This window comes from Arachis stenosperma, chromosome 4 (genome assembly GCF_014773155.1).
Source record: "Arachis stenosperma cultivar V10309 chromosome 4, arast.V10309.gnm1.PFL2, whole genome shotgun sequence".
Lineage (NCBI taxonomy): Eukaryota > Viridiplantae > Streptophyta > Magnoliopsida > Fabales > Fabaceae > Arachis > Arachis stenosperma.
The window spans coordinates 148,842,630-148,866,397 of NC_080380.1; the positions used below are offsets into that span (position 1 = coordinate 148,842,630).

Genomic DNA, 23,768 nt, shown 5'->3' on the forward strand with positions numbered 1-23,768 from the left:
ACTCGACATGTTTCTCCATGTAGGTACCTGATTATTTTTGCAAAGATCTAAATGAATGTTATTTTTGTTAAGCATTAGGATGTTCTTTTTTCATACTAAATAGATGTTACTTTAATAGAAATAATGTGAATGACAAATCAAAAAAGCTTCGAATTGTGGAGGGAGAGGGGCTGCGATAGTCGGGCAGCGCTGCTATGACTTGCGAGGAAGAGGTCGATGCGGTGGTCGTCGGAATTGCTGCCAACGCAAGAGAAAAGGACTACGGTAGTCGTCTTTACTGCTGCGAATTGCAGAATGGAAGGGCTATGGCATTTGGGCGAGAGCTCCCTCCAACAGTGACGTGTGTGGCGGAATGTAATAATGGCGAGGCAGTGTTTTGAGTGACAGAAGGTCCACACAAGGAGAGGGATGATTACTAGGAGAAAATGTATTTAGGCCTTTAGAGAGGTTACTTTTTCTAACCCTAATTACTCAAAATTTAATTAATACTAATTATTCAAATTTTGATTTTTTTTAAATTTAAAATTTAATTATTAAATAATGTTTAAGTTGGCTTATTCAAGTATTAATTCTCTATACTTTTTTAATTTAATAATATAGTAGTTGGTATAATAAAATTGGTGGTGAAAGCAATTGTGATGACCAAGGTCTTTTTATAACAAATATATGTATCAATCATTCATCAAAGTATTGCAAGTAGCGAATAATATATTCCAAAGTCACCAAGCAATAAGTTCATGAATCAATCCACCAACTATTTCGTCTTTGATATCCACACTACTTCACTCCTTTGATTTGAATTGTTGTATACCACATCATGGCCGATGATGGAGCGGCCGGGGCGGCGTCTTCCTCGTCGCCGGCCCCGTGGAAGTGGGCGACGTCATCCTTATCATCAGAAGGAGGCATGTATGATGTTTTTCTGAACTTTAGAGGCGAGGACACAAGGTTCTTATTCACAGATTATCTCTATCATGGCCTGGCCGATGTAAAAAAACTGCAAGTATTCAGGGATGATCCGGGTCTGGAACTAGGTGACGCCATTAAACCTACTCTGATGGAAACCATTAAAAGATCTAGCATTCATATTGTTGTGATGAGTAAAAACTATGTATGTTCTTCATGGTGCCTCCTGGAACTAGAGCAGATGCTCAAGTACTCCATAAACAATGGGAACAAACGATCCATTATCCCAGTTTTTTATCACGTGAAGCCCGCAGAAGTGAGATATCAGATTAGCACCGAATCTAAGGAAGCCATGCAGAAACATGAAGAAAGAGAAGGCAGAAGCGTGGAAGTCTGCTCTGTCTACAGTTTGCAATCTTAGTGGAGAACACATTGTTGAGCAGGGAGATCAGTGAGTTCTTTTTAATTAATTACCTAATTAATTGAACTCATAATTTTTTATCATCTTAATAATTAATAAAGATGGAGGGGACAAGTTAAGTTTTTTTTTTATTAGGTCACTCTAAAATTTATGTGTTTAATTTTAGAGTGTTTAATTTCTTTTTATTAGGTCACTCTAATATTGTTAAGGGAATTACCTAATTATGTGTTTAATTTCTTTTTATTAGGTCACTCTAAAATTTACAATGAATCATGATAAAGATTTTTTTTATTAATTAGTTTGTAGACATAATTTTTTCTAAAATAATAATTACGTACAAAGATATTAATATTGTGTGTTGTGATTTGTAGTTTTGAATCAGGGGTCATAGGCAAGATTGCTGAACAAGTTTCTGAAAAACTTTTAGAGATCAGGCAACAAATAAATAGATTTGTTTCTCAATTTGAAGTGGTTGAATCACTTTTGAACCTTGAATCTTGTGATACTGTTGGTGTGATGGGAATTTATGAAGATCGTAAATTAGGCAAAAGTTACATAAGAGTATTTGCTTTTGAGGTGTACTATAAGATCAAATATAAGTTCCAAGCAGCAGGTTTTCTTGTTGATGTTAGTGAACTTCTAAGGAAAACCACCGATGACAATCGCTTGGAAATTTTCCAAAAGGAGCTTCTTTCTGATATGCATGTGAAGACCATGCATGAGTTGAAGCATAAAAAGATGCTTCTGGTTCTGGAAGGGGTTGATAGTGAAGAGCATTTGGAGTTGCTAGTGGGAATGAGAATAAGTGATTGGTTTGGTGGTGGTAGTAGGATCCTCATAGCAACAGAAAACAGAAATCTCTTTGAGGATTGTCCTGCTGTGATGAATGGTGTTAAGCTTGAGAAACATTGCATACGTGAAGGTGAATTGGTGAAGGAAAAGATTGTGAAGGAGAAGAAGGTAGTGGGATTTGTGAAAGAATTCATCGATGTAATTAATCAACTGAAGGAAGAAAAGGGGAGGAATGTTGTTTCCATTGTTGGCATGGGTGGGTCGGGCAAGACTACCCTTGCTAAAAAGATCTATGATAGCAATGAGGTCAGGAAGGTATTCCCTTACCGTGCATGGGCAACTGTTTCCAAACAGTGCATTGAAAAGGAAGTTTATAGAAACCTTCTGGAGTGTTTGAACGTATCAAAATCTGAATCTGAAAAATTAAGTAAAAAGGAGTTGAAGGAGAAGGTGAAAAAATGTTTGAATGGGCAAAGGGGAAAGTATTTGATAGTGCTCGATGATGTGTGGAACCCTCAGGCGTGGAACAAGTTGGAGTATCTTCTCCCAGAAAAGAATAGTGGGAGCAAGATATTGATGACTACGCGGAATGATAGGGTGGCAAACCGTGCAATGTCAAGGGAACCTCACCATCAGCTTGGCCCTTTGAATGAAGAAGAAAGTTGGGAATTGTTCCGTAGCGAGGTGTTTGGTGGAGAAGAGTGTCCTTCTTATTTAGAGCCTATTGGTAAATCAATTGCCGAAAGTTGCAAGGGTTTGCCATTGGCTGTCGAAACCATAGCAGGGCTTGTCAAAGAAAGGAAGAGATCAAATACAGAGTGGCAAAGTATTAAGAATATAATTCTTAAATGGGATGATGATGATGATGATGATGATGGCGAAGATGGCGATGATGATGATTATAAGAAGCCGATGACGATGAGTAGGATGATGAAGATATTGAAGACGAGCTATGATGATTTACGTCCAACATTGAAGCGATGCTTTCTATATCTTGGGGTGTTTCCGGAAGATTGCAAGATTGCAGCAAGGGAGTTAATTGAACTATGGAATGCAGAAGGCTTGACAAAAGTAATAGAAGATGGAACTTCAAATGCATCACAGCCTGAAGACCTTGGTGAGGAACGCTTGAAGATGTTAGTGGATCGTAACTTGGTACAAGTGGTGAGTAGGAAGAGTGATGGGGAAGGCGTGAAAACATGTCGGATTCACGATCTCTTCCGGAAACTGTGCATATCACTGAATAACAAACCAGATAACAACGACAATGATTGTAGATTATTGTCCTTTCCCAGAAACGTAGGATCCTACTATGCCTGTTCAGTCGAGACATGTAATGAATCACCAACTCTTTCACTATTCTTTTATGGAGATGCAGAGGGGTGGGCCCAACATATTTCAGAAAACCGCCGTGTTAAGGTGCTGTATTTTTTTCAATGGGTAAGTAATAGTTCAAGAAGTGTTGAGTATTTGGAGAGTTTGAGTTTGACACCCGACCTCAAGTACTTGAGAATGGACTTTTCTGACTCAGATGGGTTGCATAACTTTCCAAGCTTAGAAACATTACATATACTGCACGACGGTTGGGCGATTGACCTAAGCATTGGGGGCTTAATGAAACTGAGACATCTGTATAGTCAATGTCAGCTGAATTTATTAGGAGTTGAAGATAAAATGCAGGATCTTCAAACTCTCCCTTGTGTGACTGCCGATTCACATCTATGGTCCTTTGTCCACGGTGGCTTACTTTCCCAACTTGAGAAAGCTGGCTTTAATTTTCAGTAAAAGATACCGAGACAGTTCAGCAGAGAAAAACATAAAGAGCCTGCGTGGCCTAAGCAAGCTACGTGAGCTGACACTTAAGTTTGTTCACTTTAGTGGAGTTTCATTAGATAATGCACTTCCGTCAAGTCTTACCAAGATTTCCTTGTCAGTTTTTACGAATTTGAAATCCAAGGACATGAATACCTTGGGACTAATGCCCAAGCTTCAAATTCTAAAATTGACTTGGGGAAGTTGTACCGAAGAAACTCTTGATATTGGTAGTGCTGGGAGCTTTCCGTGTCTTGAAGTGTTCATCATGAGACACGTGAGAAGTGTCGCATATCTTAAATCAGGACAAGGTGCGATGCCTCATCTTCGACGTGCGGTCTTCTGTTACTGCCCTCACTTGAAGGAGGTCACTCAACGAATGCGTTCCTTGGGTAGTAACTTGGAATTTTTAAACGACGTGATTGATTTGTGTGAGACGTTTGATATCAATGTCACTGCTTCCTCCCAAAAGGAGGTATATATTTCTTTTACTGAAATTCATAGGCACATGCATATGATTTATGCTATTTAATTTCCTTTTCATGCAAGTTAATTCTTTTCTATGCTTTTGCTAAGATGAATCATTCTAACATGTATCTATGTATTATCAATTCCTGCAGAACTCTCCTCCATAATTATTCATGTCATTACAGGTGGTCCTGCAGTCTCACTGTATTGTAGCGGAGTGTGATTCTCTCTCTCTCTCTCATATGTCTACTTTGATATATATCAGTTTTTCTTGATCCAATAAAACATATTGCTTTGTATTAGAATAATGACATAGCAAGATCCTCAGAATATCATTATTGAATGTAAGCCATCACACTAATCTATGACAGCAGTTTCTGATATAGCTAGCAAAGATCAGATATGAATATAGCTAAAAAGTTCATCGATTGCGAGTTAGCTCACACCAAAATCCGATAAACAACATGATGATTGATTTCTTAGATGAACTATGACTAACGAGTATGATTGCATATAGAGTTGGTTCTCTAGATTTTCTCTATCACTAAATATGAGATGAGTATTTTATACTTTTAGTGTAGCGTTAAATACTAAACCCCTTCTATAACGGCTTAAGATTTAAAATCACTCATCATATGTCTATTTTGATATATATCAGTTCCTTTTTTTCACCCAAATAAGCTTATCACTCTATTAGGACAATGACATAGCAAAGCAAGCATGTCAGAATATCATTATTGAAAATAAGCCATCACAATAATCTATGCTAGCAGAATTTGGTATGCCTAACAAAGACAAATATAAATATAATTAAAAAGTTCATATTTTGTGTGACTGAACTCTCACCAAAATCTGAAAAAGAAAGAGAAAACGATGATCGATTTCTTTGATAAACTATGACTATGCACTATACAAAAAATATTTGTTGATCAGAAACATTTTCTGATACTATGTGGCTCTCTATTAATTAAGCAATCTAAGAAAAATATGAGAAAGTCTCCAGAGTCAACAAATTCTAATAAATTTAGTCCGTATTTAGCCAATATTTAGGAAGACAAAAAAATAGTCAGAACTTGACTTATTTAACATTCATTAATTAATTGTTGCGACTATTTTATAATAGCTGGCAATACTATTTTATAATCATTTATATGTTTCTTTATACATCATAATAATGTGAATTGTAATAAAAATATTGAGACTCAGTAACTGCACAGAAACTTGGCTCCGTGTTTGGTCGTAATGTAATGACTTCACCCAATCTTCATTATCTCTATTTCAATTTCTATTACTCATAACATTCGTTGACTCTTGGTTATTGTTAGTGCAATTGAAACCTTCCAAAGACTGTTTCCATGGCAGGTTCATCATCAGATCACGATGCGACACCATTGTCATATTTCAAGACTCAAGTATGATGTTTTCCTGAGTTTTAGAGGCTACACAAGGCTCAGATTCACAGACGCACTCTATCATGCTTTGGTCAACAAAAGAATCGAGACTTTCAGAGATAGAGAGAATCTGAGAACAGGCGAGGAACTCGAAGGTGCTCTTGTTGAAGCAATTGAAAGATCAAGGATGTCAGTTCTTATACTGTGTGATGAGTATCCAACTTCCAAGTGGTGCCTTGATGAACTCCTCAAGATCATGGAGTGTTCGGAGCACGGAACAAAGCGACGGGTGTTACCAGTTTATTACTATGTGGAAAAATCAGATGTGCAGTACCAGCTCAATGAATATGCAAAAGCCATGACTAATCATCAAGAAAAAGTCAGATACAATCACAAGTTGGAAGCATGGAGGTCAGCCTTGTCTCAAGTTGGCAAGATTTATGGTCCACTCTGTAATCAGAATACGTGAGTACTTTAATTTGCACACAAAGCTTTATTTATAAAATATTTTCATTAACACCTCTAGTTGTCAATTTTATGTTATGATATACATAGCGGTAGCTTTCTAAATAGATCATTTCTATATATTTTTCATTTGTTTGGTGATAGTTTTTGTATATTTGTGTAAAGTTAAAGAAGACAAATTAAAATACAAAGAAAATACAAAGATCTAGGATTCATATTGTTGTGATGAGTGAAAACTATGTATCGTCCTCATGGTGCCTCCTGGAACTAGAGCAGATGCTCAAGTACTCCAACAATGGAACAAAACGTCCCGTTTTTCCAGTTTTTTATCACGTGAAGCCCGCAGAAGTGAGATATCAGGTTAGCACCAAATCTAAGGAAGCCATGGGAAAACATGAAGAGAGACAAGGCAAAGACAAGGCGGATGCGTGGAAGTTGGCTTTATCTACAGTTTGCGGGTTAAGTGGAGAACACATTGTTGACAAGGGAGATCAGTGAGTTACTTAATGAATTACCTAATTGATTGAACTCATAATTTTTAATCATCTTAATTAATAAAGATTGGGAGGACAAGTTAAGTTTACAATGAATCACGATAAAGTTTATTTTTTTCATTAATTAGTTGGTAGGCATAATTTTTTCTAAATAATAATTACGTATCAAAAGATATTAATATTGTGTTTTATGATTTGTAGTTATGAAACAGGGGTCATAGGCAAGATTGCTGAACAAGTCTCTGCAAAACTTCTAGAGATCAGGCAACAATTAAATAGATTTGATTCTCAATTTGGAGTGGTTGAATCACTTTTGAACCTTGAATCTTGTGATACTGTTGGTGTGGTGGGAATTTATGAAGATCCTAAAATAGGCAAAAGTTACATAACAACATTTGCTTTTGAGCTATACTATAAGATCAAATATAAGTTCCAAGCAGCAGGTTTTCTTGTTGATGTTAGTGAACTTCTAAGGAAAACCACCGATGACAATCGCTTGGAAATTTTCCAGAAGGAGCTTCTTTCTGATATGGATGTGAAGACCATGCATGAGTTGAAGCATAAAAAGATGCTTCTGGTTCTGGAAGGGGTTGATAGTGAAGAGCATTTGAAGTTGATAGTCGGAATGGGAATAAATGATTGGTTTGGTGGTGGTAGTAGGATCCTCATAGCAACAGAAAACAGAAATCTCTTTGAGGATTGTCCTGCTGTGATGGATGGTGTTAAGCTTGAGAAACATTGCATACGTGAAGGTGAATTGGTGGAGGAAAAGATTGTGAAGGAGAAGGTAGTGGGATTTGTGAAAGAATTCATCGATGTTATTAATCAACTGAAGGAAGAAGATTCAAACGGGAGGAATGTTGTTTCCATTGTTGGCATGGGTGGGTTGGGCAAGACTACTCTTGCCAGAATGGTCTACAATAGCGATGGGGCCAGAGAGCTATTTCCTTGCCGTGCATGGGCAACCGTTTCCAAAGAGTGCATGCCAACTGAAGTTTTCAAAAACCTTCTCAAGTGTTTGAAGGTACCCGAAGCTGTATATAAAAATGCAGGTGAAGAGGAGTTGAAAGATATGGTGAGAAACCGTTTGAATGGGAAAAAGTATTTGGTAGTGCTTGACGATCTCTGGGAAGCAAACTTATGGGACAAGCTAAAGGCTCCTTTACCGGATAACGACAATGGCAGCATGATACTAGTAACTACTCGTAATGATCAAATGGCGAATTATGCAAGGTCAAAGGAGCCTCACCAACAACTAAACTTGTTGGATGAAGATCAAAGTTGGGAACTGTTTCGCAATAAGGTGTTTGGCAGAGAAGAGTGTCTTCCTCCTTTAGAGCTTATTGGAAGATCAATTGCTTTCGAAAGCTGCAAAGGTTTACCATTGGCTATCAAAACCACAGCCGGGATCGTCGCGAAGAAGGAGAGATCAGAGGATGCATGGGAAGAAATCAAGAACCTGCTCCCTTATTGGTCTTTTACTAAAGACAAGGAAGGTAAGAAGATGATGGAGATATTGAAGCTTAGCTACGATGATCTGTCTGAGAAAATGAAGCCATGCTTCCTATATCTTGGGGTGTTTCCTGAAGATGAAGAGATTCTGGTGAGAGACTTAATCCTACTATGGATATCAGAAGACTTCATAAAGCCAATCCAAACTGGAAGAAGATTGATAGAACCTGAAGATATTGGTGAGAAATACTTGAAGGATATTCTTAATGTTAGAAACAAGAGAGTAAACTGGAGAAAGAATTTGTGTATTATTGAGTGTATTCAAGTTATCTGCTCAAGTTGTCTAGAATGATACAATATAAAGGGTATTTATAGATACTAAGAGAATCGTAATAATAAAAACATAATCTCCTATAATAAATATTCAGATATACTAAATAATACTAATTGATGCTAATTGATCCTAATTATATTCTAATATCCCCTCAAACTTAAGTGACAACTTGAGCTTGAAACTTATTTAAAAATTAATACAACGAAATAAAAAAATGCATAAACTAATAGAACGGATGCAGACGGAACTGCCGGAAGAAAGCGTAGGCGGAACTGTCGCTGTCGGAAGGAAGCGCAGGTGGAACTGCCGCGGGTGCAGACGGAACTGCCGAAAGGAAGCGCAGATGGAACTGCCGAAAGGAAGCGCAGATGGAACTGCCGCTGTCTGAAGGAACTAGGAAGCGTAGACAGAACTGCCGCTTGTCGGAAGGAAGCGCAGACGGAACTGCCGCTTGTCGGAAGGAAGCGCAGACGGAACTGCCGCTTGTCGGAAGTAAGCGGAACTACCGCTTGTCGGAAGGAAGCGCAGACGAACTGCCGCTTGAAGGAAGTGCAGACGAAACTGCTAGAAAGAGCCACAAGGAAACACAGATGAAACCTAGACCGAACTGCCACAAGAAAACGCAGACGGAACTACTACGAAAGAACGCAAACGGAACTTTCACGAGAGAACGCAAATGGAACTGCCACGAGAGAACGCAGACGAGACTGTCGAAAGAGAGCAAAAACTATATGATTTCTTCATGAGAATAGGTAAGCAGCGGATGACAATGGTGTTTAATCATTCGACTCGAAAAAATACAAGAAAGAGAAAATAGGCTAGTTGGTGAGGTGAAAAAGTATCAAAGGAGTGACAAAAGGAAAGAAGAATGAAATAGAAAAAAAATGCAAAAATTACAAAAACAATCTATCATCTTCAAGGAGGATACCATGGCTCTGATACCATGTTAGAAACAAGAGAGTAAACGGGAGAAAAGATTTGTGTATTATTGAGTGTATTAAAGTTGTCTGCTCAAGTTGTCTATTCAGGTTGTCTAGAATAATACAATATAAATGATATTTATAGGTACTAAAAGAATCGTAATAATAAAAACGTAATCTCCTATAATAAATATTTAGATATACTAAATAATACTAATTGATGCTAATTGATCCTAATTATATTCTAACACTTAAAATTAGAATAATTATTTAAAATTATTTAATAAATTAATAAATAATATTCTTAAAATAATTATACTAAATTACATTTGTCTATAAATTATCATTCTATATTTTAATTTTATTAAAAGATAAATTTCACTAATACGTGTAATGTCAATAGTGTAATAAGACAGTGAATGCAATTCCTCCGCGGTCAAGGTCTTTTACTGTAATAACAAATATATGCCACTCGTTAATCATTATCATAGTACTACAAATTGCAAATAAAATCCCTAAACTCATCATCAGCACAAGTAAGGGCATAAAGTCATAAACCCACCAACTGTATATATCATTTAATTTGTTATAAGGTGAATTTCACTTTTAATTTAATAATCTTAAAAGAACCGAAAGTAGGTACCCTGGCCGAAAGTAAGTTCGAAGCATATGCTTTATGCTATAAATTAAACTGAATTATTATTCAAGTTTATTAACTAGACTTTACATTCTTCCTTCATTCACATCTCACAGCTGGTTGTATGACTTGGTTGCAGCCACTGCACATATACAATAATCTCCATTTCTATAATTTACTCTTTGATTTAAGTTGATTCCGAGTTAATTATTATATACCACATAATGTCATATGATGGAGCCGCCGAGGCGTCGTCTTCGTCATTGCCGCCGGCACCGTGGGTGTGGGCGACGTCATCCTTATCAGAAGGCATGTATGATGTTTTTCTGAACTTTAGAGGCGAGGATTCTAGGTTCGCATTCACAGATTATCTCTATCATGGATTGGCCGACGTAAAAAAACTGCAAGTATTCAGAGATGATCCGGGTCTGGAACTAGGTGACAAAATCACAACTCTGATGGAAGCAATTAAAAGATCAAGGATTCATATTGTTGTGATGAGTGAAAACTATGTATCTTCCCGATGGTGCCTCCTGGAACTACAGCAGATGCTCAAGTTATCCGACGATGGAAAGAAACGGCCCGTTATCCCAATTTTTTTATACGTGGAGCCGTCAGAAGTGAGATTTAGCGACAAATCCAAGGAAGCCATGGAGAAACATGAAAAGAGATACGGCAAAGACACGGCGGACGCGTGGACATCCGCTCTAAATGAAGTTTGCGGCCGCAGCGGAGAACACATTTTTCCTGTTCCCAAAACGCAGTAAGTTAATCTTAATTAATGACCTAATTAATTGATATACATGAATACATGATAATGAACTTTTTTTATTACATTGGTAAAACATCATTTATCAACTTAAGTCAAAGATTAGAGACTTAAATAACTAGTTACTCATTTTTAAATTAAAAGAGATCCCAAGATTTATTTAAATTCGCAAATTTGATAACTATTTATGGCTATATTTTTAGGATAAGAGGTGGATATAGTCTCCGTATAATGATAATAATAATTATAATTGGTCTGATAAGAATATTCTTTTCGAGCTATATGTCGGCTTTGTGTTGATCCTGAAGCATCCGTTAGCTCGAATTGAATTGAGAATATTCTTGTGAATTTGGATCCGAGCATGGTACTTACAAAAGAAATTCCGACGTCCAAGTTAATAAAGAATTATTTTAAGAAAAGCGAATATATAATTGGTGAGTTGTTTGTACGATAGTCTTTTTTTTCTCCTGTGGCTATATTTAGCCTTATGCTCGATTTATAGCTTAGTTGGTATTGAATGGGTCCTCGGCTCCAGCCGAGATCTTCATGACCGATCTAGTGGCGAGATCGTGGGCGGTATTCTATTAGGATAGAGTCGTTTAGTTAATTTTCAGAATGGGTCGTGCCGAGGTATAAGTCAGTTTCTCTGAGATAATAGGGGTACAGTACACAGCCCCCAAGCTTGACTTGGGAAACGTAGTTTAGCAAGTTGAGCTTTATGTTGTGAGGTTAAACCTCGGCACTTAGGGCAGCCCCTAAACTCAACCCACGTCAACGGCTTGTCAAGCTTGGGTTGTCGTTTAGGATACCCGGTGGCTACAAAAAGGTGGAATTTAATGTTTTACCTTGTTAATTGGTCCGTAATTTATTGCGTGGGTAAATTGAAATTTGGACCGTTTTTTGTTGGGCATGTGGACAACTTTTGTTTTATCTTTCCAGTAACTTAGTGGGTTGCAATAAAAAATTTATTACCGTTTCCTCATTGGAAAGAAACGCTACATGCGGGTTACTACTCTGCTGCTTAAGTGGAAAAGATATGTCTTCGCAAGGTTTGTTTTCTCCCTTTGTTGTCTCTTTTGTTATCTTCCATTTTTTCGGAAAAAAATGGCTAGAGAAAAGGACAAAATCAAGGCTGTTGAAGTTAATAAAGAGAATCCTTACCACTGGGTTCATGATGATGTTAGAACCCTTGCGTCATCGTTCAGTGACACTGCATCACTTCACGAGCTTCAAGCTTTGAAGCTTGCTAAGGATGGCTCAGGTGTTCGCGTCGAACTCCTCCCCTGTTCTAGTGAGGAGAGAGTATGCGAGAGGAGGGGGATTGGGGATATTTTTACATGTATACCCCTTGCTTTACTAAGTTGCATGTCACGTTTCCATTTTCTGATTTCGAAAGCCAAGTCTTGACTCAACTCAACTGTGCGCCTTTGCAACTGCATCCTAATTCTTGGGCATTTTTGCGCGCTTATGAATGTTTGATGGGATTTTTGGAATATCCCCCTTCTTTGAATATCTTCTTTTCTCTTTTTCAGTCTAAGAGAGTGTGAAAAGGCCTCTGAATTTTTCTTAGTAGCCACCCCGGACGCTCCCTTTTTCTCCTGTATAAATCATCTTTCAAGAATTTTAAATCTTTGTTTGTGAAAGTTCGTTCTTTGGAAACAGAATACCCTTTCTACCTGGATGATGAGCTAATAGAGAAATTTCCTTTGTATTGGTTGTCGGAGCAGATTCTCGAGGCTGATAAGAGAAGTGAGGAAGAGGACCTTGTTTTAAATTTTCTTATAGAGAGTTTCGCCACTGGTGAATGTTTGTCTATATATGAATTGTTGAGTTTTGACAAAGAAAATGATAAAGAAGGGCTAAGATTGTATATAGGTAACTGTTGGTTTTGCTGTTGTAAGTCTTATATGGTTTTTGATTTCTGATGTTTTGTGGTTTGCATTTCGTAGGTGGCTGAGTACCCCATCTAAGCACTTCCAGGCTTCAATCCTACCTAAGTCGGAAGAAGGAGAAGGTCGGTGGTAGTTCTGGGGCGGTGAAAGAAGTTGGTGGTGATGCTGCCCAGTCTTTTGCTCAGCAATCTGTCTCTCTGAAGAGGAAGAGAGATGGCTCGGATAAATCTCTAGAGGTTATTTTCGAAGAATGCCAGAAAGCTATAATTGGTGAAAAGTCAGTTTTTGAAAGGCAGAAAAACTACATGGTTTTATTGAAGGAGCTAACTCCCAATCCCTTTGGAGTGAGGAATTTCCCATTAGTGAGCTTGCCGACTGAGTTTCCCAGTATTCCGGGAATATGCGGCTTACTCGCTAGACTAGTATGGAAGGAATTGGGAGATTTATTCAGGTTAGTGGATTTTTGTTCTCTTGCATTTAGACTTTGAATTTTACCTGTTTATTGATTGGCTTTTTGTGTGGATTGTTGCTTTGTGTCCTCTTTGTGTTGGTCACGCGACCAAGCTGCTAGGTGCGGAGCAGCAGGCTGCTGTGGATAGGACAACTACCTTAGAGCATTTTCTAAAGGAGAGGGACGACGTCATTGTGGACGTAACTGCAAAAATGAAAAATGGGGAGGAGGAAATTCTGAAGTTGCAGGATTAGATTCGCCTTTTGCAAGCCGCGATCAAGGAAAATGATAAGATTAAGGGCGAGATGACAACTCGTATTCAAGAGCTAGAGGATGAAGTGCTTGAAATGTTCGCGCCGGGGTTCGACCGTGCAGTTAGCCCAGGTCACGTTATTTTCTCCCAATTTTGATGTGGGGAAACTAGATGTGACGAAGATAGTGGTCAACGGAGAGCTCGTGGAAGTCAAGGCAGGCGAAGAGCACGCTGAAAATGTTCCCCCTCCCTGCTAAAAAGTATTTGGTTATTTGTATTTCTCTAATTATAGTTATTTGGAAATGTTTTTTGCTTTCCGATTTGTTCGGAGTATTTTGAACTTGTCATGCCCGACGTTTTGGTGTCGGTTTTGACTTACGTTTTATGGATTGCACATGGATGAGAGTTGATTCCAACTTCTGTTTTGTTGGTTAGATTTGATTTTGTGAATAATCGAATAGGGGCGCAGAGTTTGTTTTATTCGCATTCGAAAAAGGAAATCCTTTTCATTTGGATGCCGATTCCTGAATCGATTCTATTTTGATCTCTTTGCCCGAAGTATGGTTTCAGTTTTTGTATTGATAGTATTTTGAATAGCTGTTGCCTGGATACGAGTGCTATTTCCATATTTTGTTTCGTTGGTTTGATGTTTTCGGAAATGTATGAGATAATCAATCAGGTAGAAAGTGATAGATTTATGTGAAATAAATGATCTTTTCGTTTAGGAAGTGCGAAGTGGTCGGCCTCGTTAAAACCTGTCCGAGTAAAATCTTCCGTAGGGATAAAACCTCGTGATCAGGAAAAATAGTACCTGGCCATTTCCCTTTTACAATGGAGATTCAACTGTAATAGATCTTTAAAGATGAGATATTCCAAGTGTTGGGGAGAGCCATTCCTTCCAGTGTTTCAAGAGAATATGCCCCTTTTCCAATGACTTTGGAGACGCGGAAAGGGCCTTCCCAATTAGCAGCTAGTTTTTCATGTCCCGACGGCTTTCGAACTTCTTCGATTTGCCTAAGTACTAAGTCTCCTTCTTTTAAGGTCCTCGGTTATACCTTTTTATTGTATTGCTTTCGCATTGTTGCCTGCATGGCCCTTTGCCTTAGTTGGGTTAGACTTTGTTCCTAGCTTATTAGATCAAGTTCGGCCGACCTGGCCTCCGTGTTGCTCTGTTCGTCAAAGTACTCGGTCCGAATAGATCCTTGACTAATTTTGATAGGTATCATGTAGTCTGCACCATAGACTAGTCGGAACGTGTTTTCTTTTGTTGAGGATTATGGTGTTGTGTTATAGCTCCACAGCACTTCTGGTATAAGCTCTGCCCAACGTCCCCTAGCATCTGTTAATTTCTTTTTTAAGGCCTGCAAAATAACTTTGTTAGCCGCCTCTGCGAACCCATTGGTTGTGGGTGTTCAATGGAGAAAAAACGATGTTTGATATGCAGATCGGCCAAGTATGAAGCAATTTTCTTATCAGTGAATTGCCTGCCATTATTTGATATGATCTCCCTAGGTAAATCAAATCTACATATAATTGACTTCCAAATAAAATTTTGTACCTTTTCTGCTGTTATTTTTGCAAGAAGCTGTGCTTCTATCCATTTTGTGAAATAGTCGATTGCTACCAAAAGAAACTTTACTTGCCCTGGTGAGATTGGGAATGGTCCGAGTGTATCCATCCTCCATTTGTGGAATGACCAGATGACGTCTGAGGTGTGCAATAGTCCGGCCGAGTTGTGAATGAGCGGTGCGTATTTTTGACATGCATCGCACTTTTGCACTTTATTCCTACAATCTTCTCTCAACGTCGGCTAGTAATAACCTACTCGGAGGATTTTTGTGGCCAAACTTCTACTTCATGTGTGGTGTCCACAAGTTCCTTTGTGTACTTCTTCTATGGCGTTTTCCATTTCTACTCGGCTGAGGCATTTTAGTAATGGCCTAGAGACACCTCGTTTGTATAGGTCCATTCCCATCATAGTGTAGTGATTTGCTTTGTATTTGAATGACCTTGGATTTTCATTTTCTGGTATTTCTCCAGTTCTCAAGTAGCGAATAAATGGGCTTCGCCAATCCTCTTCCTGTGACATACTTAGAACATATTTTATATCTAAACTTGGTTTTGTTAGTGTGAGATGGTTTAACTTGTCCGATTGATCGGTTACTCTATATGTGGCTAATTTAGATAAAATATCGGCCCTATAGTTTTGTTCCCTAGGTATATGTGCTATTTCAAAATTTTGGAAAAGTTGTAGCATAGTTTTGACCGAGTCTAAATACTTTTCTAAGAGTGGATCTCGTACCTAAAAGTGGCTGTTTACCTGCTGTACTACTAGGAGTGAATCGCAGTACACTTTTAGGCTTGTGACTTCTACTTCCCTGGCTAGCCTTAGGCCTACCAGTAGAGCTTCATATTCGGCTTGGTTATCGGTTATTTTAAAGAGGAATTTGATTGATTGTTTGGCTCGAACTCTGGTACTGTCCTTCAGAAGGATTCCTGCTCCACATCCATTTTCATTTGATGCTCCATCTACGTATAGTTCCCATGTCTTGGGTGTTTCTTCTTTGTTCGTGAACTCCGAGATGAAGTCGGTCAAAGCTTGGGCTTTAGGTGATCCTCGTGATTGGTATGAAATATCGAATTCAGAGAGCTCTATCGCCCATTTTGTGAGTCGGCCCGCTAAGTCTGGTCGTGATAATATTTGTCGCAGGGGGTGACCAGTCCGAACTATTATTGGATGTGTTTGAAAGTAATGTCACAGACGCCGAGCAGTAATAACCAATCCGAATGTTAATTTTTCTATCATCGGGTATCTGGTCTCGGCATCTTGTAAGACTTTGTCATGAAGTATACTGGGTGTTGCTCTTTCCCTGTTTCTGTTACAAGCACAGAGCTAACCGTGTTAGTGGAAATTGAAAGGAATACGAAAAGTGGCTTACCTTGTTCTGGTATTTTGAGTATGGGTGGCGATCCTAGGATTTGTTTGAGTTCGACGAAGGCCTTTTCACATTCTTCTGTCCAGATGAATTTGTCAGCACTCTTCATTGTGTTGAAAAAATGGTATGATCTGGCGGCTGCCGTTGGTAGAAATCAGGACAGGGCAGCCAGACGACCTGTGAGGCGTTGCACCTCTTTGATAGATCGAGGTGACTGCATGTTTATGAATGCTTGGCACTTGTCGGGATTGGCTTCTATTCCCCTATTTGTAAGTAGGAATCCAAGGAATTTACCTTTTTGTACTCTGAATGCACATTTTTTCGGGTTTAGCCTCATATTATATTTTCTGAGTTGTTGAAAAACCTCTTGAAGATCGGCTTCATGTTGTTTCTCTGAAGTTGACTTGACGACCATATCGTCGACATAAATCTCGATGTTTCGTCCAACTTGATCTTTGATTTGTCCATCAGTCTCTGATAGGTTGTCCCTGCATTTTTTAGTCCGAAAGGCATTACTTTATAGCAAAAGTTACCTTGGTCAGTGATAAATGCCGTTTTGTCTTCGTCATCTGGGTGCATTTTTATTTGATAATAACCGGAATATGCATCCATGAAGCTGAGCACTTGATATCCTGAGGTGTCGTCTACTAGCCTATCAATGTTCGGCAGTGGGTAGGAATCCTTAGGGCAAGCTTTATTCAAATCTGTAAAATCTACACACATTCGCCATTTTCCCGAGCTTTTCTTGACCATCACCATGTTTACTAGCCATGAGGAAAAGCGAATTTCTCGGATGAAGCCTGCGTCAAGTAGTTTTTGTATTTCTGCTGCTGTTGCATTTCTTCTTTCCATGCCCAGATTTCACTTCTTTTGTCTTACAGGTCGGGTGTTAGGGTTGACTACCAACTTGTGACATATAAAGTTCGGACCAAACCCTGGCATATCAGCAGGGGTCTATGCAAATAGGTCGGCATTGGCCTTTAGTGTGTGTATCAGATTTTGTTTTGTTCCTGTAGAAAAAGCGGAACCGATGTTAGTGAACTGATTCATTTGACCAAGTTGTACCTTTTCCAGGTCATCCGTTAGGGGTGGGGTGACTGTTGTCTTCTCTTGGATCCATCTTAGCCAGAGTTGGTATGCTTTCCGGGTTGTATATAGAGTGGATTCTCAAAATGGTCTCCTTTGAGATGGCCTTCAAACCTGTATTGTAGCATTGTTTGGCTTCCTTATGGTCAGCATGCACTGTTGCCACCATGTTATCCTGCACAGGGAACTTGACACACAGGTGAATTGTGGAGACAATAGCTCCAAAAGAATTAAGGGACAGACGTCCCAAAATAACATTATAAGGGCTAACACAATCGACTACTAAAAATTGGATATCTAATGTTTTTGAGTTCGGGGGTTCCCCCAGTGTTGTTCTTAGCCATACATAACCTGATACATGGACTTTTTCACCGGAGAATCCTACCAATTCTCCGCCTGATGGTTGCAATGCCTTGTCACTTAGCTGCATCTTCCTGAATGTGGAATAGAACAAGACGTCGGTACTGCTTCCTGGGTTGAGCAGGACTTTTTTTTACTGTTAGCTCTCCTACTCGCATTGAGATCACCATTGGATCGTCTAAATTTAAGGATTGAGATTTAAAGTCCGCAGCACTGAAGCCGATCTAGGTGGCTGAGGTTGGGGTTGGCACGCCTTGATGAGACCCTTCCATAGTCATCATAGATCGGTCGCTTCTCTTTCTGGCTGTGTTAGTAGCTCCACCTCCAGCGAAGCCACCTAAAATGTAATTTATAACTCCCTTAGAAGTGGGGGTTTCGATCGGTCCATGTCATGTCCCTTTTTCTTTGCGATCCAAGTTATAGCTCGGCCTGTCTGTATCCCTGGTTTGTTCTTTTTGGTTTCTAGAAGTGACGTATTTGTCCAATTGGCCCTGCCTTGCCAATCTTTCCAGTAGATCTCTGGCTACGACGCATTCATCGGTGGTGTGGCCGAACTTTTGGTGAAATGCACAATGCTTGTTTCTGTCAACATACTTCTGGTCCTGGTATGTTCTTGCTTTGCTTGGTGGTTTTATCAGCTTGTTGTGTAGTATCTCCTTAATGATGTCCTCTCTTCTTGTGTTGAATCTGGTATATTAATCAAACTTTGGGGTTAGTTTGAAAGGCTTTTTGGAGTCCTTATTTTGGGACCTATGAGGTTTTTCCTCTCCCTTCTGAGATGGTGGTTTTTCATTCCTCTGAACTTCGCATAATTCCTCGATTTCGATCTACCCGATTGCTTTTTCTCTGAACTCTTCCAATGTCTTTGGCTTTGCGACGGCTATTGCTTCCTGGAACTTCTTAGGTCGAAGACCACTTTTTATTGCGTGAAGTTGTACTTCTGGGTTGAGGTATGGGATTTCCATGGTAACCGTTGTGAAGGGCGTCATGTAATCCTTCAATCTCTCATGTTGTCTTTGTTTGATCGTACTGAGGTAATCTGAGTCTCTCACGTAGATTTTGGAAGCTGCAAAGTGGTTTATGAACAATTTAGCAAACTCTTCGAAGCTTGATATCAACCCTACAGGCAAGTTAGAAAACCACAGTAGAGCAGCTCCGTCTAAAGAGGTTGGAAAAGATCGGCACAAGATGGGATCAGAGTCACTATTGAGAAACATCATGGATTCGAATTTTGTGACATGGACTTTAGGATCTCCGATCCCCTTGTACGGTGTTAAAGTCATTGGAAGTCTAAAATTTTTAGGAATTTTAAAACTCATTTTTTCTACCGGGAAAGGATTAGTCCGCCGTCTTCCTATTTTGGGAGGTGTGTCCCCTGTCTTTGCGTTTGATTCTGACTGATGCTCCTGGTGTTGATTATTGTTTGCCTTCTTATCATCGTTCTTTCCTTCACCATTATTCTGCATTGTTGCTAACATTTCGGCCATTCGTTGGTTTTCTGCTAGTAGAGCAGCGTTAGCAGCCAAGAGTTCGGCATTAGTCGGATTGGCCTGAGGAGTCACTGAATGATCCGTCATGCTTCAGCTCCTGAAAAGAAAAAGGAGAATACAAGGCGGAAAAAATAGCGTTAGATTGAAAAATTAAAACGCGAGGCGGGGCCCACGGTGGGCGCCAAATGTTCTGGTAAGGATACTCTTTCCGAGCTATATGTCGGCTTTGTGTTGATCCTGAAGCATTCGTTAGCTCGAACTGAACTGAGAATATCCTCGTGAACTCGGATCCGAGAGTGGTACCTGCAAAAGGGACTCCGACGCCCAAGTCAGTAAAGAATTATTTTAAGAAAAGTGAGTATATAATCCGTGAGCTGTTTGTACGATAGTCTTTTTTTTTCTCCTATGGCTATAGTCGGCCTTATGCTCGATTTATAGCCTAGTTGGTATTGAATGGGTCCTCGGCTTCAGCCGAGATCTTCGTGACCGATCTCGTGGAGAGATCGTGGGCGGTGTTTTGTTAGGATATAGTCGTTTAGTTAATTTTCAGAATGAGTCGTGCCGAGGTATAAGTCAGTTTCTCCGAGATAATAATAATAATAATAATAATAATAATAATAATAATAATAATAATATATTTTAGCAGTTGAATTAGTCATATTCTTGATCTTTTATTAGTTGGTATGCATATTTTTTTTCTCTAAAATAATAATTGCAAAGATATTAATAATATTGTGTGTTTGATTTGTAGGAAGTATGAAACAGGGGTCATAGGCAAGATTGTTGAACAAGTCTCTGCAAAACTTCAACAGATCAAGCAACAATTAAATAGATTTGATTCTCAATTTCAAGTGGTTGAATCACTTTTGAACCTTGAATCTTGTGATACTGTTGGGGTGGTGGGAATTTATGAGGATCCTAAAATTGGCAAAAGTTACATAACAACATTTGCTTTTGAGCTATACTATAAGATCAAACATAACTTCCAAGCGGCAGGTTTTCTTGTTGATATTAGTAAATTTCTAAGGAAAACTACTGACAATCATTTGGAAAATCTCCAAAAGGAGCTTCTTTCTGATATGGATGTGAAGACTATGCAGGAGTTGGAATATAAAAAGATGCTTCTGGTTATGGAAGGGGTTGATAGTAAAGAGCATTTGGAGTTGCTAGTGGGAATGGGAATAAGTGATTGGTTTGGTGGTGGTAGTAGGATCCTCATAGCAACAGAAAACAGAAATCTGTTTGAGGATTGTCCTGCTGTGATGAATGGTGTTAAGCTTGAGAAACATTGCATACGCGAAGGTGAATTGGTGAAGGAAAAGATTGTGAAGGAGAAGAAGGTAGTGGGATTTGTGAAAGAATTCATCGATGTTATTAATCAACTGAAGGAAGAAGATTCAAATGGGAGGAATGTTGTTTCCATTGTTGGCATGGGTGGATCAGGAAAGACTACCCTTGCCCGAATGATCTATGACAGCAATGAGGTGAGGCAGGTATTCCCTTGCCGTGCGTGGGCAACTGTTTCCAAACAGTGCATTGAAAAGGAAGTTTACAGAAACCTTCTCGAGTCTTTGAAGGTACCAAAATCTGAATCTGAAAAATTAAGTGAAGAGGAGTTGAAGGAGAAGGTGAAAAAATGTTTGAATGGGCAACGGGGAAAGTACTTGGTAGTGCTGGATGATGTGTGGGATACTCAAGCGTGGAACAAGCTGAAGGATTATGTTCTACCAGAAAAGAATAATGGGAGCAGGATATTGGTTACTACGAGAAATGATAGGGTGGCAAACTATGCAATGTCAAAGGAACCTCACCATCAACTTGGCCCTTTGAATGAAGAAGACAGTTGGGAATTGTTTCGCAGCGAGGTGCTTGGTGGAGAAGAGTGTCCTTCTGATTTAGAGCCTATTGGTGAATCAATTGCCAAAAGTTGCAAGGGTTTGCCCTTGGCTATCGTAACCATAGCAGGGGTTGTCAAAAAGAGGAAGAGATCAAAAACAGAGTGGGAAAAAATTGAGAAATTAATTCCTTATTGGTGTGATGATGATGATATCGACAGGATGATGAAGATATTGAACACGAGCTATGAAGATTTACCTCCAGAATTGAAGCCATGCTTTCGATATCTTGGGGTGTTTCCGGAAGATTGCAAGATTGCAGCAAAGGAGATAATTGAACTATGGAATGCAGAAGGCTTGACAAAAGTAAGAGAAACTGGAAGATCAAATGCACCAGAGCCTGAAGACATTGGTGAGGAGCGCTTGAAGGAGCTAGTGGATCGTAACTTGGTACAAGTGGTGAGTAGGAAGAGTGATGGGGAAGGCGCGAAAACATGTCGGATCCACGATCTCTTCCGGGAACTGTGCATATCACTGAGTAACAAACCAGATAACAACAACAATGCTTGTAGATCATTGTCCTTTCCCAGAAACGTAGGATCCTACTATACCTGTTCAGTAGAGACATGTAATGAATCACCAACTCTTTCACTATTCTTTTATGGAGATGCAGAGGGGTGGGCCCAACATATTTCAGAAAATCGCCGTGTTAAGGTGCTGTATTTTTCTCAATGGGTAAGTAATAGTTCAAGAAGTGTTAAGTATTTGGAGAGTTTGAGTTTGACACCCGACCTCAAGTACTTGAGAATGGACTTTTCTGACTCAGATGGGTTGCATAACTTTCCAAGTTTAGAAACATTGCATATACTCCACGACGCTTGGCCGATTGACCTAAGCATTGGGGGCTTAAAGAAACTGAGACATCTTTATAGTCAATGTCTCCTGAATTTATTAGGAGTTGAAGATAAAATGCAGAATCTTCAAACTCTATGTCGTGTGATTGCCGATTCACATCTATGGTCCTTTCTCTACAGTGGCTACTTCCCCAACTTGAGAAAGCTGGCTTTAATTTTAACTAAAAAAGACCCAGAAAGTTCAGCAGAGAAAAACTTAAAGAGCCTGCGTGGCCTAAGCGAGCTACGTAAGCTGAAACTTAAGTTTGTTCACTTTAGTGGAGTTTCATTAGATAATGCACTTCCGTCAAATCTTATCAAGATTACCTTGTCAGCGTTTACGGGTTTGAAATCCAAGGACATGAATACCTTGGGACTAATGCCCAACCTTCAAATTTTAAAATTGACTTGGGGAGGTTGTGCCGAAGAAACTCTTGATATTGGTAGTGCTGGGAGCTTTCCGTGTCTTGAAGTGTTCATCATGAGACACGTGAGAAGTGTCGCATATCTTAAATCAGGACAAGGTGCGATGCCTCATCTTCGACGTGCGGTCTTCTGTTACTGCCCTCACTTGAAGGAGGTCACTCAACGAATGCGTTCCTTGGGTAGTAACTTGGAGTATGTAAACGATGATGATGATGATGATGATTGATTGATTGATTTCTGTGAAGCATTGGATATCAATGTCACTGCTTCCTCCCAAAAGGAGGTATATCTTTCTGTGATTCTCTAATATTGCATTTTTTTTTCCTGTTCTCTCTCTCTCTGTCTTTGTTTCTCTGAATAAAATTGTCAGTTGTTTTTATTTCGAACGACACTTTTTCGTTCTTATTTTGGTATTGTAATTCCTTGAGCACATTTGTATTATGATTCTCTATTACACTGAACATGACATATTTTCTTTCATGTTATAAATAAATATGATATGAGTTCAATTATTAGTGTATAGCATTAAATATTCTGGATCATGTCTAAGATTCAGAATCACTCCATCATATGTCTACTTTGATATATATCAGATTTTCTTGATCCAATAAAACATATTGCTTTGTATTAGAATAATGACATAGCAAGATCCTCAGAATATCATTATTGAATGTACCATCACACTAATCTATGGCAGCAGTTTCTGATATAGCTATCAAAGATCGGATATGAATATAGCCAAAAAGTTCATCCATTGCGAGTTAGCTCAGACCAAAATCCTATAAAGAACATGATGATTGATTTCTTAGATGAACTATGACTAATGAGTATGATTGCATATAGAGTTGGTAGGTTCTCTAGATTTTCTCTATCACTAAATATGAGATGAGTATTTTATACTTTTAGTGTAGCGTTAAATACTAAACCCCTTCTATAATGGCTTAAGATTTAAAATCACTCATCATATGTCTATTTTGATGTATATCAGTTCCTTTTTTTCACCCAAATAACCATATCACTCTATTAGGACAATGACATAGCAAGCATGTCAGAATATCATTATTGAAAATAAGCCATCACAATAATTTATGTTAGCAGAATTTGGTATGCCTAACAAAGCCAGATATAAATATAATTAAAAGTTCATATTTTGTGTGACTGAACTCTCACCAAAATCTGAAAAAGAAAGAGAAAACGATGATCGATTTCTTTGATAAACTATGACTATGCACTATACAAAAAATATTTGTTGATCAGAAACATTTTATGATACTATGTGGCTCTC

At 38.8% G+C, this 23,768-nt stretch overlaps 2 protein-coding genes across 2 annotated transcripts; both read left to right on the top strand.

Annotated features, from left to right (window-relative positions):
* Nucleotides 1-1,263: 1,263 nt before the first annotated feature.
* LOC130975930 (uncharacterized) lies at nucleotides 1,264-8,584 on the top strand. Its single transcript, XM_057900645.1, has 5 exons — nucleotides 1,264-1,357; nucleotides 1,699-3,900; nucleotides 3,998-4,406; nucleotides 5,708-6,255; nucleotides 6,951-8,584. Exons 1-5 carry the CDS (start codon nucleotides 1,269-1,271, stop codon nucleotides 8,551-8,553), a joined length of 4,851 nt encoding a protein of 1,616 aa, XP_057756628.1. The 5' UTR covers nucleotides 1,264-1,268; the 3' UTR covers nucleotides 8,554-8,584.
* Nucleotides 8,585-10,188: 1,604 nt separating this feature from the next.
* LOC130974017 (disease resistance protein RPP13-like) lies at nucleotides 10,189-22,944 on the top strand. The gene is made up of 2 exons (XM_057898729.1): nucleotides 10,189-10,855; nucleotides 20,081-22,944. The coding sequence occupies exons 1-2, from the start codon at nucleotides 10,317-10,319 to the stop codon at nucleotides 22,707-22,709; spliced, it is 3,168 nt and encodes a 1,055-aa protein (XP_057754712.1). The 5' UTR covers nucleotides 10,189-10,316; the 3' UTR covers nucleotides 22,710-22,944.
* The last annotated feature ends 824 nt before the right edge of the window (nucleotides 22,945-23,768 follow it).